The sequence below is a fragment of the Phyllobates terribilis genome, unplaced genomic scaffold (assembly GCF_046119375.1).
Source record: "Phyllobates terribilis strain yellow unplaced genomic scaffold, ASM4611937v1 Scaffold_7__3_contigs__length_470593459, whole genome shotgun sequence".
Taxonomy (NCBI): Eukaryota; Metazoa; Chordata; class Amphibia; order Anura; family Dendrobatidae; genus Phyllobates; species Phyllobates terribilis.
The window spans coordinates 89,259,090-89,273,754 of record NW_027362767.1 but is presented as its reverse complement, the minus strand read 5'-3'; the positions used below and the strand labels follow the sequence as shown (position 1 = coordinate 89,273,754).

Sequence of the window (14,665 nt, the reverse complement as noted above, 5' to 3'; positions counted from 1 at the left end):
CATTGTTATGCCATGTGAGACCTGCAGGCAATCAGCACCGCTATTGCGCTGCTGACAAACCTCGGACATCCGGGGGAGGTGTGATAACAGCAGCCCATTAGGAGCCGCTGATCAGCCGCAGAGCTCACGTGCCAAAACAATGTAGCGCGCCAACGACAATGCTGGAACGACACTGGTACAGGAGGAGAGTATCTGTTATTTTTATTTTACAAGGGGAACTATAATATGCAAAGAAGGGGTTATCAGAGTAGCGGACAACCCCTTTAAAGACGGAGGAGCAGTAAGTCTAGCACAAACGTAAAATGAAAGGATAAACAGTAGCAGAAACTCTAGAAAACACTCACTGATGCTGTGATACTGCCATCGTTGGTGAATTCGCTCAGGAAGAAGCTGCAGAATTTTCTAGAAGAAATACAGAACTGTTAGGCTGCAAAATACAGTTATCCTCAGTGTGTCTGCATTCAGCAGCGAGAGTGGACGCAAGGCGTGTTAGGTCCACCCAGGATTTATGTGCAGATGATGTTCCTCAATCGTGCGGCTTGCTGCACTGATAATCCGCAGCAAAAAATTGACACCAACAGCGTAGGTCAATTTAAAGGGAGTCTGTCACCCCCAAAACTCAATTTAAACTAAGCACATAGTGATATGGGGACTTATGGGAATGGACAGATTTATTAAATAAACCAACGTTAATTAGGGTGCTAAGGGCATTGTTCTGCACCCTGAATTTGGAGACCCCTCCACTTCCCTCTCTGTCGGAGGTCCTAGATCTGTCACGGGTGTTTCAGAGGTGACAGACAGTCGCCCTGCAGTTGGTTGCAGGAGATCTCTACGTTTGGCATTACAGACATCTTCTTAGAGGCTGGCTGTCTCTAGGACCCAGCGGCTACCTCCCTCTAGCTAATTAGCTCTCTGGCTTGGGTGCATAATACCTGGTGTGTCTGAGAGGGAGGTGCCGGTGATATTCATTTCTACTTGTGAGGCTTTAGCAAGAGCAGTACTTCGTCCTCTCTGGAGCTTGAGGCCGTGTGCACATTTGGAGTCGTCTAAAGCTAAGTAATTTCCCCCTATTTCTCTACCCTTGTTGTCTATAGAGTTTAGTGGAGATCAACTAGTGCTCATCTCTTCCCATCCCTAGCCTTAGCCATACGCCAGGGAAAGATAGGGCAAGGAACACGTGCGGCGATTGCTGAAGAGGCAATATAGGGACGGTAGTTCAGACAGGGTGACGCTAGACCAGACTAGGAGGCCTCCACTCCCCCCTTTCCCTAGAGTCTGGGATCCATTTCCCTCTTCCCTTTGTGTTGCACTAAGTCTTTCCCACACCTGGCTTGACATTATCAGAGCAACACGACATCTCTCTCCTCTCTGCATGGGCGCTGCGTGGCTATGCCAAGGGGGCACTGGGCACCCTAATGAGCATATGGGAATACACAAACAAACAATCTCTACTTCTCAAATATCCAGTTTTAAAAGGGGCATTTAAAAATATATTTAGGACCTTTCCACACTGATAAATGTATGATCCCTCGGGGATGAATTTTAGGTCCCCCAGCGATGCCAAAAATTGGTTTCCAAAGTTACCTGTATGGAGAGGAAACTTATCTACTATGGGAATGACAGACTGGCTATCTTCATCAGCTCCATAGAAGAGGATGGTGCAGAGAGAAAGCGCGAGGGCAGAGGGAAAGCGCGAGGGCAGAGGGAAAGCGCGAGCACCACTGCTGTATTCACACCGGAGAATCTGGTTTCCCATTTTCGGGACCACCAGGGTTCTCAATAGTCAGACCCCCAGAAATCATCCATTCTGAGGACAGGTGATGAATGTATTTTGTGAGTAAATCAGTTTTAGTTTGCCACTAACCAACCATGGCTCAAACTAGGGAACGGAGAACTTTTATCATGTATTATTACCTCGAAGATGAAGAGGATGGCATCGAGCTCTTCACGCTGAGACTTGTGGCCTAAAGCGAAAAGCAAAATTTCAAGAAAAGCTCTTTTACATCATAAAACAAGACCAGTTGGCTCTCCTGACATGCAATAACAGTGCTGTCCAAACTGTTTAGAACGCCAAGTTATTCCGCTACTCTTTTGCTCCTCTTGGAAAAACTTTGAATAAATTGACAATTTGGTGTTACTACTCAATTTCTCATTATGGGTTCTTACATTTTGTGCTGGTGTCAGCACTGATTGGACAGTGTCAGATGGGAATGGAAACACCTGGTTGCCAAATTTTTGTATGCTATACATGACAGAAGAAGGGAAAGATGAAAAGAACAAAAAAAAATTGCTCTTTAGTTGATAATGGTGAATGCAATTAATTCCCAAGAGCCAGCCTGTAATAATCAGCAACAGATCCAGCTCGCCTGGTGGTGGCCGCACACTGGGCAGCGGTCCTCCCGACCTCCCCCACATACAGCAGCTCTGGGCTGTATGGCACCTACTACTACCTACTAAGTGCAGATTTCCACATTGAAGGGAACAGATCTGGACTGTAGGGAAGGCTCATCCGGACCCACAAATTGCATGAGATGGAAATGAAGGTCTGTCCTAGATGGACACAGAGGACCCTATGCAGGGATAAAGTTGCAGCGCTCAAGTAGGAGTAAAACTGAACATTGCAAGTCTTACCTTTTTGTTTCAAAGATGTCTCGATGATCACAAAGTTTTCAAAGAAAACATAGTAGATGTGCGAGAAGTTCTGTTCAAAAAACTGCTTGAGGTCAATAGATTCAGCATTTTCTACAAGGAAAGAGAGGAGAAGAAGAGTAAGTCTACAGACCGGTCACCATGCCCCCAGTGATGTAAGCTTAAAGCTTGCAGGCCCAAAAGCAAAATCTCCAACAAGGGCCCCAAACTATCACAGGTCTCTGAAGGGAGTCCGTCGCCCCCAAAAAGCTAACTAAACCACTGTTATATAGGAGACTTACCCCTTAGAAATCATACCTGTAGTACAGATTTTAGTGGCTTAGTTGGCAGAAAAAAAATATTTCTTTTAAACAATTAAGGGGGTTTTGGTGCACCATTACGCCCCATCAGTGTGCACACTGACCATTTTGTCATATCTTGATTGACAGCACTCAAGCTGTGCCCAGCCGTGCTCAGTGTCAGTGTGCACTCATCACTGGCTCCTGTCTGTGGCATTAAACCGAGTGGTGGCTGCAGACAGGAGCCTGCGAGGAGAGAGCACACTGACACTGAGCATGGCTGGCTCTGCACCTCTGCAGTGACACAGCAGGAGCCCAGCCGTGCTCAGTGTCAGTGTGCACTCATCACTGGCTCCTGTCTGTGGCATTAAACCGACCAGTGGCTGCAGACAGGAGCCTGCGAGGAGAGCACACTGACACTGAGAATGGCTAGGCTCCTGCACTGTCATTTCAGAGGTGCAGAGTCGGTGACTCAGATCAGGCATGGCTCACTTGAGCGGTCAATAAAGATATGACTGAGTGCTGAATTTGAAAAATGAAAGGGTGTAACAGTGCTCCGAATTCTTGGCCGCACCAATGGTGCACCGAAGTCTCCTCATTTGCATACAAAATAAATATTTTTATGAAAACTAAACCTAAACAGCAGGTATGATTTTTATAGAGCCCCCTACATACCTGTATAAGTGGTTTAATTAACCTTTTGTGAGTGACAGACTCCCTTTAATAGTATTGGCCTTTTCATTTCAGCCAAAGGAGCCTTTTAATACCCCTTAATTTCCAGGGCCAAAGTGCGACTGCAAACCTCACACCCATTATACACTGCTCAGAAAAATAAAGGAAACACTTAAACAACAGAATATAACTCCAAGTAAATCAAACTTCTGTGAAATCAAACTGTCCACTTAGGAAGCAACACTGATTGACAATCAATTTCACATGCTGTTGTGCAAATGGAATAGACAATACATGGAAATTATTGGCAATTATCTGGACACCCTCAATAAAGGAGTGGTTCTGCAGGGACCACAGACCACATCTCAGTACCAATGCTTTCTGGCTGATGTTTTGGTCACTTTTGAATGTTGGTTGTGCTTTCACACTCGTGGTAGCATGAGACGGACTCTACAACCCACAGAAGTTGCTCAGGTAGTACAGCTCATCCAGGATGGCACATCAATGCAAGCTGTGGCAAGAAGGTTTGCTGCGTCTGTCAGCGTAGTGTCCAGAGGCTGGAGGCGCTACCAGGAGACAGGCCAGTACACCAGGAGACGTGGAGGGGGCCGTAGAAGAGCAACAACCCAGCAGCAGGACCGCTACCTCCGCCTTTGTCCAAGGAGGAACAGGAGGAGCACTGCCAGAGCCCTGCAAAATGACCTCCAGCAGGCCACAAATGTGCATGTGTCTACACAAACGGTTAGAAACCGACTCCATGAGGGTGGTATGAGGGCCCGACGTCCACAGATGGGGGTGGTGCTCACAGCCCAACAACGTGCAGGACGCTTGGCATTTTCCACAGAACACCAGGATTGGCAAAGTCACCACTGGCGCCCTGTGCTCTTCACAGATGAAAGCAGGTTCACACTGAGCACATGTGACAGAGTCTGGAGACGCCGTGGAGATCTGCCTGCAACATCCTTCAGCATGACCGGTTTGGCAGTGGGTCAGTAATGGTGTGGGGTGGCATTTCTTTGGAGGGCCGCACAGCCCTCCATGTGCTTGCCAGAGGTAGCCTGACTGCCATTAGGTACCGAGATGAGATCCTCAGACCCCTTGTGAGACCATATGCTGGTGCAGTTGGTCTTGGGTTCCTCCTAATGCAGGACAATGCCAGACCTCATGTAGCTGGAGTGTCAGCAGTTCCTGCAAGATGAAGGCATTGAAGCTATGGACTGGCCCGCCCGTTCCCCAGACCTGAATCCGATTGAGCACATCTGGGACATCATGTCTCGCTCCATCCACCAACGTCACGTTGCACCACAGACTGTCCAGGAGTTGGCGGATGCTTTAGTCCAGGTCTGGGAGGAGATCCCACAGGAGACCATCCGCAACCTCATCAGGAGCATGCCCAGGCGTTGTAGGGAGGTCATACAGGCACGTGGAGGCCACACACAATACTGAGCCTCATGTTGACTTGTTTTAAGGACATTACATCAAAGTTGGATCAGCCTGTAGTGTGTTTTTCCGCTTTAATTTTGGGGGTGACTCCAAATCCAGGCCTCCATCGGTTAATAAGTTTGATTTCCATTGATGATTTTTGGGTGATTTTGTTGTCAGCACATTCAACTTTGTACAGAACAAAGTATTCAATGAGAATATTTCATTCATTCAGATCTAGGATGTGTTATTAGAGTGTTCCCTTTATTTTTTTGAGCAGTGTAGTTATACTCCATTTCCCATCATGTTCCAAAATTCAAAAGATTTAGATTTTAGACTTGACATGCTATGCTATATACACCAGAACAGCGTTTTCTACAATATTACTATGAAGGTACCCCCAAAAAAAGGTTTATGCTCCCAGCAATCACCTGATCACACACCTACCTCCATTAAAGTTGTATTCTCATGTTATTAAATTGCTTTAATTAGTTAGACAGTATAAAAATAAGCAAGTTTGCAATTGATTTGCTCCTTCTATCTGCTGTCATTCCCCTGGTGTGAGAGCTTTTATCTTACAAGGAGTACATCTGTTTTCCATGGAGCTCAGCCACTAGTGCCAGGCAGAATATGCAGTAGTTACATTTCAGGGAGGAGTTAACTCCTAACATCCCAGTCAGCTCTCTCCAGCCTATTGATGTCTACACAGCAGTTTGTTACTCCCCTCCATGTCAGCTCCTGGCAAGGTGATATTTTTTTCAATCCCGTAGAATCACTGTACATTGTGCAGAAATGCCACACTACATGAGTCATTGCCATAATGACTGCTCAGCTTCCTTCCTACAATCTAATATATATATAATGGTCTTATCCCGTCTGTCTGTCTGTCCAGGAAATACCGCGTCGCTGATTGGTCCGGCCGCGGCCAATCAGTGACGCGGGATTTCAGAAAAAAAAGATGGCGGCCGTTAGCGGCTTATCTGCCGCACGGAGGTCAGCGGCGATGCAGCTGGGAGATGACCAGCACCAGCCGGTCATCTCCCGGCTGATCGCAGCAGAACTACCCCGACCGGCGGCGCCGCTGACCTCCATGCGGCTACCGTCAGATCAGCGGCTAGAACCGCTGATCTCCCGACGGTAAGTGTGAAGGGAGGACCGGGGAGCGGCGCCGCCGGTCGGGATGCTTCTGCTGCGAGCAGCCGGTCAACTCCCAGCTGCTCGCAGCGGAAGTACCCGCACGAGCAGCGCCACTCCCGGGCCCACACTAATATGACGTTGATTGGTTGCTGCCGATGGCCGCGACCAATCAGCGATATTGGCGCCAAATTTAAAAACCGCTGTGCTGACTGGTTGCACCCGCCGGCCGCGACCAATCAGCGATATTGGCGCCAAATTTAAACACCGCTCTGCTGATTGCACCCAGTGTACCGCATACATATTCTAGAATACCCGATGCGTTTGAATCGGGCCACCATCTAGTTGTACATAATAACATACCCATAAAATAAAGGCCTAACTGATTTCCTACCCCCAAAAATCTGAAAAAGCAGGGCAAGAGATAAACCAATAAAAGAAGTGATGACATCCTATATTGGGTCACTTGACCATGAAGGCCTGAAATTGGCTTCAGCAGTCAGGCACAGGACGTCATGGGATGTGCCTTGGATGCGGTCCTCTTACAGCTGCCTGACCACTGCAGCCAATCAGAAACTTAGATAACATTGCATCCTGTCATAACCGCAGAGTACAGTTTATGTAATATTATTATTATTTATAATAATTATAAAATAAAAAAATATAAATAATTATAATTTATAATAAGTATTAATTATTGATACATTTAATAATATTTTATCACGTGCTGCCGGTAAGTTGAGCCCTTAAAGGGGTAGTTCCATGAACAACATTTGTTACCTATGACCTGGGACCACTCCCAATTATGAGAACGGGTTCCTGTGTCCTCGGTGGTCACGCTATATTCACCATCTCCGCCAGTCCTGTATACATTTAATAGAGCAGCAGCGCACTACACCCCTCCTGTGATTGGCGAGGAGCCCTAAAATTGGGACATTACAAAAATGTGATGGGAGTAAGGCTTTGAACGCCCTGAAAAAGTGTAAAATCTGATTCCAAAACTAAAAGAAAAAATATGCAAAATGTTAGAAGGCGTTTTCATACTAAATCCAAAAGAGCAAAAAAAAAAAAAACAGCCGAAGACGAAAAGGTCATGAAAATGAATGAAATACATGAAATCAATTTACAGCACTTAGCTGGGAAATCTTAAAATGTAATCATTATGTAATACGCTTCCAAAACCAAAAGCCTCGGGCTAAAAAAACTAACAAGCCGATTATCCATGACCCGGGCAGTCCCGTCTATTCCGCCTCCCTGGAAACCAATATATTCAGATGGAATTACTTGACATCCTATTTGTGCCTTGCCGGAGGAATGTAAGGGAAGCGCCCACTCACAATATATTTAGACCAAAAGTACAAGATGATTTATTTATAAAAAGAAATCTCAGGATGTTTTCGGGCCTTTTTTCAGATCTTACAAAATATTCACACGAAGGGGTTTTTTATGTGAATTTTGAAGACTATAAGCTACAGAACCCTAAAAAAAAAAACCTTCAAAAACTCCCTGAATAATATTGATTTCAATGAGAAATCCACATTGATAATCATACAGCGAGTTGTTTTTTTAGTTTATTTTTTACTGACGAGAGTTTAAAAACTGCTGTAGTGCGGGAATAAAAAAGAAAAAAAGTTCCCGAATCACAGGCAACATGAATGAGATTTCCGGGGTGGGGGATGCCACAGCTCATCAAGAATAAGCCCATTTTGTTGGACCTGGGAGAAACTGGTGTGAAAACGCCAAAAAACGCTAAATTTTGTCACAACTCAGAGTTGCGCCAAAAATTTTGCAACTTTTCAACGTTTTTACACCAGAATTCTGATGTGAAAGCTTTGATGAACCGATGCTTATGTGTCTTGGGATGACTAGTCCCCGAATCTCCTACCCACCGCCCCCCCTAGGCGCATATTTCTGGCTTTTCAAGGTATTGCCATTAACAAGAGACTTAAGAGTGTTCTAAAAAATGCTCAACAAAAAAATATCCCAACGCATCCTCTAAGATTCTCCTCCTTTCATCCCATTTGGTCATATATCACAATTAAAGAAGTTTTCTTTTCAGATTTCTCAATTTTGTGAGTCTTATTCCTCCTCTCTAAGTAAAGTTCTGCAGCAGGAGCCTCCCCCCACTGCCCTCATTACAGAAGGACAAGGACTTACAACACCAACGTGAATAAACCGGCCCACTTAGCCTTTCCCCAGCCAAAAATCCTGTCGAAAAACAGCGTGGGCAAGTAAATCCAATCTACTTTGATCATTAACTTCTACATTTAGTGCTCATTAGCCGGCTCCGCCGTGTTCGAGCCCACACAATCCGCTGCTCCTTGGCAACAGGAGACCTGCAGAATATTACATTTACAATCCTCGTCTGCAGCGAGCAGAAAACATGAAATATTTAAGAAGGTGTACAAGATAAGTAATGCACGCCATTTACCAAGATATTCACTGGTTCTGTAGTTCTAAGCTGTGTGATTATGAGAATAGGTTATACAAGCAGAGTTTTCCTTTAAGGTTCGCCCGCACTTGAATATAGAAATGTTACCATGGGTAAAATCCCTGGTATCTCCGATGCAGATGTGAATATACTGCATTCTTGTAATGTAAAAAGCACGGACCACACATACAAGAAGCCAAAACAATACAAGTATCAAGCAGTGTCAGACAATGGAAGGGAAGTCCCTGCCCGACACTTTGTATCCAGCATTTTCTTTATGTTACTAATACAATACTAAGCATGCAGGTCTGCGGAAATCCGTCATCAGGCGGCGTGGAACTACAAGTACGTTCTCACCAAGTCACTTCCTCTACTTCTACATGACGCCACCCGGAGCTGGAATCGTAATAAAGGAAAAAACAGCAACCTCAGCACACAATCCCTACACCGCTGACATAGGCACACAAAGCATTAAAGGGAATCCGCCAGCAGCTGTGTAATCTGAGGACAGCATGAGGTAGGGGCTGAGACACTGATTTCAGCGATATATCACTTATTAAGTTGTGTGCTGTTGTTTCAATACAATGAAGGTTTTATCACCAGGAGATTATCACTGCCTGGACTACAGCTCATGTGAGCCCTGGTCCGGCCACGCCCCCAGCACTGATTAGCAGCTCACTGTCAATAGACAAAGTACATAGAGAGCTGTTGTGTGGGCAGGGCCGGCTTTCTGAGCTCTGCTATATCTAAGAATTTTGATTGTGTCACAACTGCTGCACACAGTAAACAAAGTGACACATCGCTGGAATCAGGGTCTCTTTTCCTACATTATGCTGCACTCAGATGAAATGGCAAAAACTTGGTGACAGATCTCCTTTAAAAGGGGTTGTTCCATCTCTGATTTTATTTTTTTTAGTGGTTTTCCATGGTTTAACTCCTATCCATATGATAGAGGATACCTAACTGATCACTGGTGGTCTGACTTCTATAATCCCAGGGATCCTGACAACGGGGCTGAGCAGATCCCAATCTGAATGATTGAGCATGCGTACCTCCTCTGCAATAATTGTCAGCTGGAGAAAGGAGTACAGCGCTCAGCCTCCTCCTGCAGTCCTATAGACAATGAATGGAGCGCATGCGTGCAAGCTCAACCTTGGGACATCCCCTTGTTAGAGATCCTTGTGTGGTTCCTGCGGATGGACCACCGGCGATCAATTAGGATTTCTCCATCACATGGATAGGGGATAATCTAGTATCTTGGGAAAACTACTTTAAACTGTACAAAATTCTTAAAGAGGTTGGACAACTGCTGCTTATAACTTCAGGACCCCGTATTAAATAAAAACAATGGACACTCCCCTCCCGCAGCAGTGATGACGGTGCTGCTATTCCCGCTGGGTCACGTGATGTTGTTGTGTTGTGGGTATGCTGCACGTATCAGCTGTCAGGTTCACTTTAAAGTCGCAACTGCGTTTTAAAAGGAGTAGTCACCAGGTTTTTGCCATCTAATCTGAGAGCAGCATAATGTATGGAAAGAGACCCTGATTTCAGTGATGTATCACTTACTTGGCTGCTTGCTGTAGTTTTGATAAAAATCAGTTTTATCAGCAGGAGATTATCACTAGAGGTCTAGTAATCCTGTAGCCATGTAGTCCTTATTTATGAGCTCTGTGTAACCCTGCCCCCACCACTGACTTGCAGTTTTCTGCCTATGCACAGTGTAAACAGAAAGCTGCCAATCTGTGGTGTGGGTGGGGTTACACAGAGCTCAGCATTCAGAGAACTGCTAGATCTGCAGCAGAGAAAATAGTAATTGTATCAAAACTGCAGCAAGCAGCCCAGTAAGTGACATATCGCTGGAATCAGGGTCTCTGCCCCTACATCATGCTGCTCTTAGATGAGGCAGCAAAAACCTGATTTCCTTGAAATGTACAGTGGACATTGGAGTTTTCATGAAAATCACATCCACTTTGTTTGGACAGTTACACACAGATTTTCTGCACAAAAAAAAAAAGCAGTATTTATGTTATGTGTGAACACGGCCTTATACTGGTGGGAGCCCAACACTCGGCACTGCCGTTCGGCTGTCTGCAGGGAGGGGGCACCAGGCCCGGTTATGGCTTAGTAGGCACAGCTTAGTACTTATTACTGACCCGTAACACCAGGCACAGCCCGAGCCCAGCAGACTTGTCCCGCCAGTAAAGGTCTCAGAATTTGTGAAAATCACAACAAAGTAGTGACTTCCTCTATGTAAGTGTGACTTGTCGCTTAACTTACGCTATTGACGATGAGGAGGGCATGGAGCCCCTCGCCCTGCACGTCTTACACGCAGGTCGCCCCCTTGTGATTGTTAAATGATGGGATCATGCTGTATATAGAGGTGGCGTGAGTCCGCAGGGCAGAGGGGGGCGCCAGAGGCCTCCTAGCAATATAAACAGTCTGGGCTGCCTGCAGAACACAGAAGGTCATGCCTTTCTGCTACTGGAATAACTCACATTCTTTGGCACAAACAGTGATCCTCACAAGTGTTCCTCCAGCAGGTCAGAGACCCAGATCTACACAGGCGGTGTCACTATAAAACATGACCGCACGCTCCTCCGCCAGCACGTCCTACCGCCCGGACAGCGCTTACGCTGAAGGTCAACACCAAGGAGGCTTCTCCATGAGCTCGATCAAAGCTACAGTAAAAGGTTATATCCCGGAAAACACGTCAGACGTAGAGTCCTTTGTATAATGACCATGTAAGGACTCGGCACAAGGCGGTATACAGAATACACATCCCGCCGCGGACTGACGGAAACGCTCCGGACCCTGAACTCCAGAAACGTCTCCCACTATGCGGACTTTGCCCATAGGGTCTCAAATAAAATAGCATAGCGTGGGAGTCCGACTCCTGGGACCCCCATACATATGTAAATGGACCAGTATTGTGCACGCGTGACCACCGATCCATCTATGGTACATAGGAGGGATGGTCACAAGCTCCATTGACAGGCAGCAGAAAGGAGCGGTGGTGGTCCCAGCGAGCGTACCCCCACTGATCATACATTTATTGCCTATTCTGTGGAGAGGTTATCAATGTTCTTCGCAGGATAACCTCACCCGGTATATTGTGAGATCTGTGAAGTCAGAATCCGTCTGGGTGAAGTCGAAGTCTGACTCCAATTTGGGCTTTAAAAAAAAAATTAAAAATACAGTAAAATGAATTTACTTAATGCATGGAGCGTAAATTCAGTATCATAGGAATTTAGGAATGATGGCGAAGAAAAGTAACTTACTAACACCCCAGTGACCCCACAGCCCCCATAAGTCAACTGCATTAGGATGTTTTAGGATCGGTCACCGCTCAGCTCAGAATGAAAGCCCTGATGCCAGTGTGAACGATGTCTTAGACCTCCAGTATCCGGCAGTGGTTCCCTAGTGGCAGATCTCTTGCAGGGATCCATTCAGGATTTCTCTGCATTTATTTACCCTCCAACGTCACAAGACCTATGTGAAATCGATATCTGTACATTTTTATGTATCTATGGCGTCCTGTACAAGTGGTCAAATGACCATTGCAGTCACAGATTGGATGCAGGGTCAGATGACGGATGGAGGAGACATCAACTCTTCAGGTCCAGGGGTCTGGCAAGGTTAGTGACACGTCTTTATCTTACCGTGATCGCTTCCCTCTGATCACTATTAAAAATGGGATCAAAAACCTCTAAACAGAAGGGAAGTAGCTACAGATCTTAAAAAAGTTGTCTTATATTGCAAAGAGATGGGCTAAAATGTTGCCAGGGGCCGGCGACCCCCACTCTCCGCCAGGGCTCAGAGCAATATACTTTTTTTTTTTTTTTTTTTTTTTTTAAAGGGTTTTCTGGTTTTGGAAAACCCCTGTCCATCCAGTTCTATTATGGTATAAAAAAAATTCTGACCATTACTCACCCTCCCCAGGTCCAGTGCTGAGATTCCAGCCAATATCTGTGCTCAGTGGCTCTGCCTGAGTCGCCGATTGGCTGCAGATTTTACTATTTGATGTCAGCGCTGCAGACAATAACGGACACAGAAAGCAGCAGCACAGACTGAGCGTTGGACCCGGGAGGGTGAGTAAAGCAGGGATTGTTATTAAAAACAAATTGAACTGGGGAAAAAGACTATCCAAAACTGGAAAACCCCTTGAACATGATGGACACCCAAATGGAAACCCCTTCTAGCCAATATGTTTGGTCTGGTGCGGTTTGCGTCCATCAGACGGATACATTTGCATTTTTCTGTTTTTAGAATGGAGCAGAAAAACTAAATGCCATATGGGAGTGTGAACGGAGCCCAAGAAGAAAATGCTGTTTTTCTGCAGAATAGTGCACATTTTAGAGCTTGTCTTAGATATGGCTTTTTTCCATATAAAAGATAGATAGCGCCCCCTCTGTGATCCATGTATATTGCACAAGTCTTCCTGCACTGACCAGAACGCACTGTAGAGATCTAATCACTCGGCTTGAGATTGGACACAACATCTCGGCCTGTTCCTTGAGATTTGGTAGCCGTCTGTTCCTCTGAGCTCAGATACAGCTGACATTGAGGTACAAGGTGATGCCTGCATACCACAAGCTGGCAATTCCCAGCAGCAAGATGTAGCCTGTACTCTGGGTGGTTGTGTATCATTACAGCGCAGCACCGTCCCAGCAGTGCTCAGCGCTGGCGAGCGGAGCAGACTAATCACTTATACCAGGATTGTAAACATTACCGGAAAAGTCTACACACCCCTGGCAAAATGCCAGGTCTTTGCAATGCAAAAAAAAAAATCATACCAAGAAAAACAATTTCAGAACTTTTTCCTCCTTGTGGCCCATAATCTGTGCAAATCCGTTGAGAAGCAAACGGAAATATTTAAGAAAAATAAAGCGCTAAAATAATGTGATTGCATAAATCTGAATATCCTAAGCGCTATGAGATTTTCCCCTAACGAGTACTGTCCTACCTACGATAGGGCACATATCTGTCTTGTTCCTTGGACCGATCAGTCTGCGGGAAAATATCGGAGACCTGTCCGATATTGATCTGATGGTCCGATCAAAATCGGCAATGCAAGTCTATGGATATGTAAAAAAATCGAACTGCACTCAGATGACATCTGAGTTCAGTACGGTTTTCATGTACTGACACAAAGAAGAAGGTGAAGAAACTTTTTTTTTTTTCTCCACGTACGAGAAAAACTGATGACACTCAGATTAAACCAATCCGTTTACCACACCACGTTTTACCACATAATTTTGGCAGACATGATGTAGGATTTGGCAAAACATAGCCAGGCTTGGATGTTTTTCTTTGTAAAAAAAAAAATGCCTTTGTCTTGCCACTCTATTCCACAGAACAGACAGGAGAAGAATACGAGAGATTGTTGTCACATGTAGCATTCAACCAGTATTTGCCAGAAATTCCTGCAGCTCCTTTAATGTTGATAGATATATATATATATATATACATACATATACAGTACAGTCCAAAAGTTTGGACACACCTTCTCATTTAAAGATTTTTCTGTATTTTCATGACTATGAAAATTGTACATTCACACTGAAGGCATCAAAACTATGAATTAACACATGTGGAATTATATACTTAACAAAAAAGTGTGAAACAACTGAAAATATGTCTTATATTCTAGGTTCTTCAAAGTAGCCACCTTTTGCTTTGATGACTGCTTTGCACACTCTTGGCATTCTCTTGATGAGCTTCAAGAGGTAGTCACCGGAAATGGTCTTCCAACAATCTTGAAGGAGTTCCCAGAGATGCTTAGCACTTGTTGGCCCTTTTGCCTTCACTCTGCGGTCCAGCTCACCCCAAACCATCTCGATTGGGTTCAGGTCTGGTGACTGTGGAGGCCAGGTCATCTGGCGTAGCACCCCATCACTCTCCTCCTTGATCAAATAGCCCTTACACAGCCTGGAGGTGTGTTTGGGGTCATTGTCCTGTTGAAAAATAAATGATGGTCCAACTAAACGCAAACCGGATGGAATAGCATGCCGCTGCAAGATGCTGCGGTAGCCATGCTGGTTCAGTATGCCTTCAATTTTGAATAAATCCCCAACAGTGT

General features: G+C 45.3%; 1 protein-coding gene across 5 annotated transcripts in view; it reads right to left on the bottom strand.

Moving 5' to 3' along the window:
* The window catches only part of RALGAPA1 (Ral GTPase activating protein catalytic subunit alpha 1), a 243,755-nt gene that overhangs the window by 200,988 nt on the left and 28,102 nt on the right, over positions 1–14,665 (bottom strand). For all 5 annotated transcript variants that reach the window (XM_073638956.1, XM_073638952.1, XM_073638954.1 and 2 more), the window contains exons 2-4: positions 2,632–2,742; positions 1,915–1,964; positions 345–402 (exon numbers count right to left, since the gene is read on the bottom strand). In XM_073638956.1, coding sequence (XP_073495057.1) covers positions 345–402; positions 1,915–1,964; positions 2,632–2,742 — 219 coding nt within the window. The remainder of the gene's footprint in view (positions 1–344; positions 403–1,914; positions 1,965–2,631; positions 2,743–14,665) is intronic.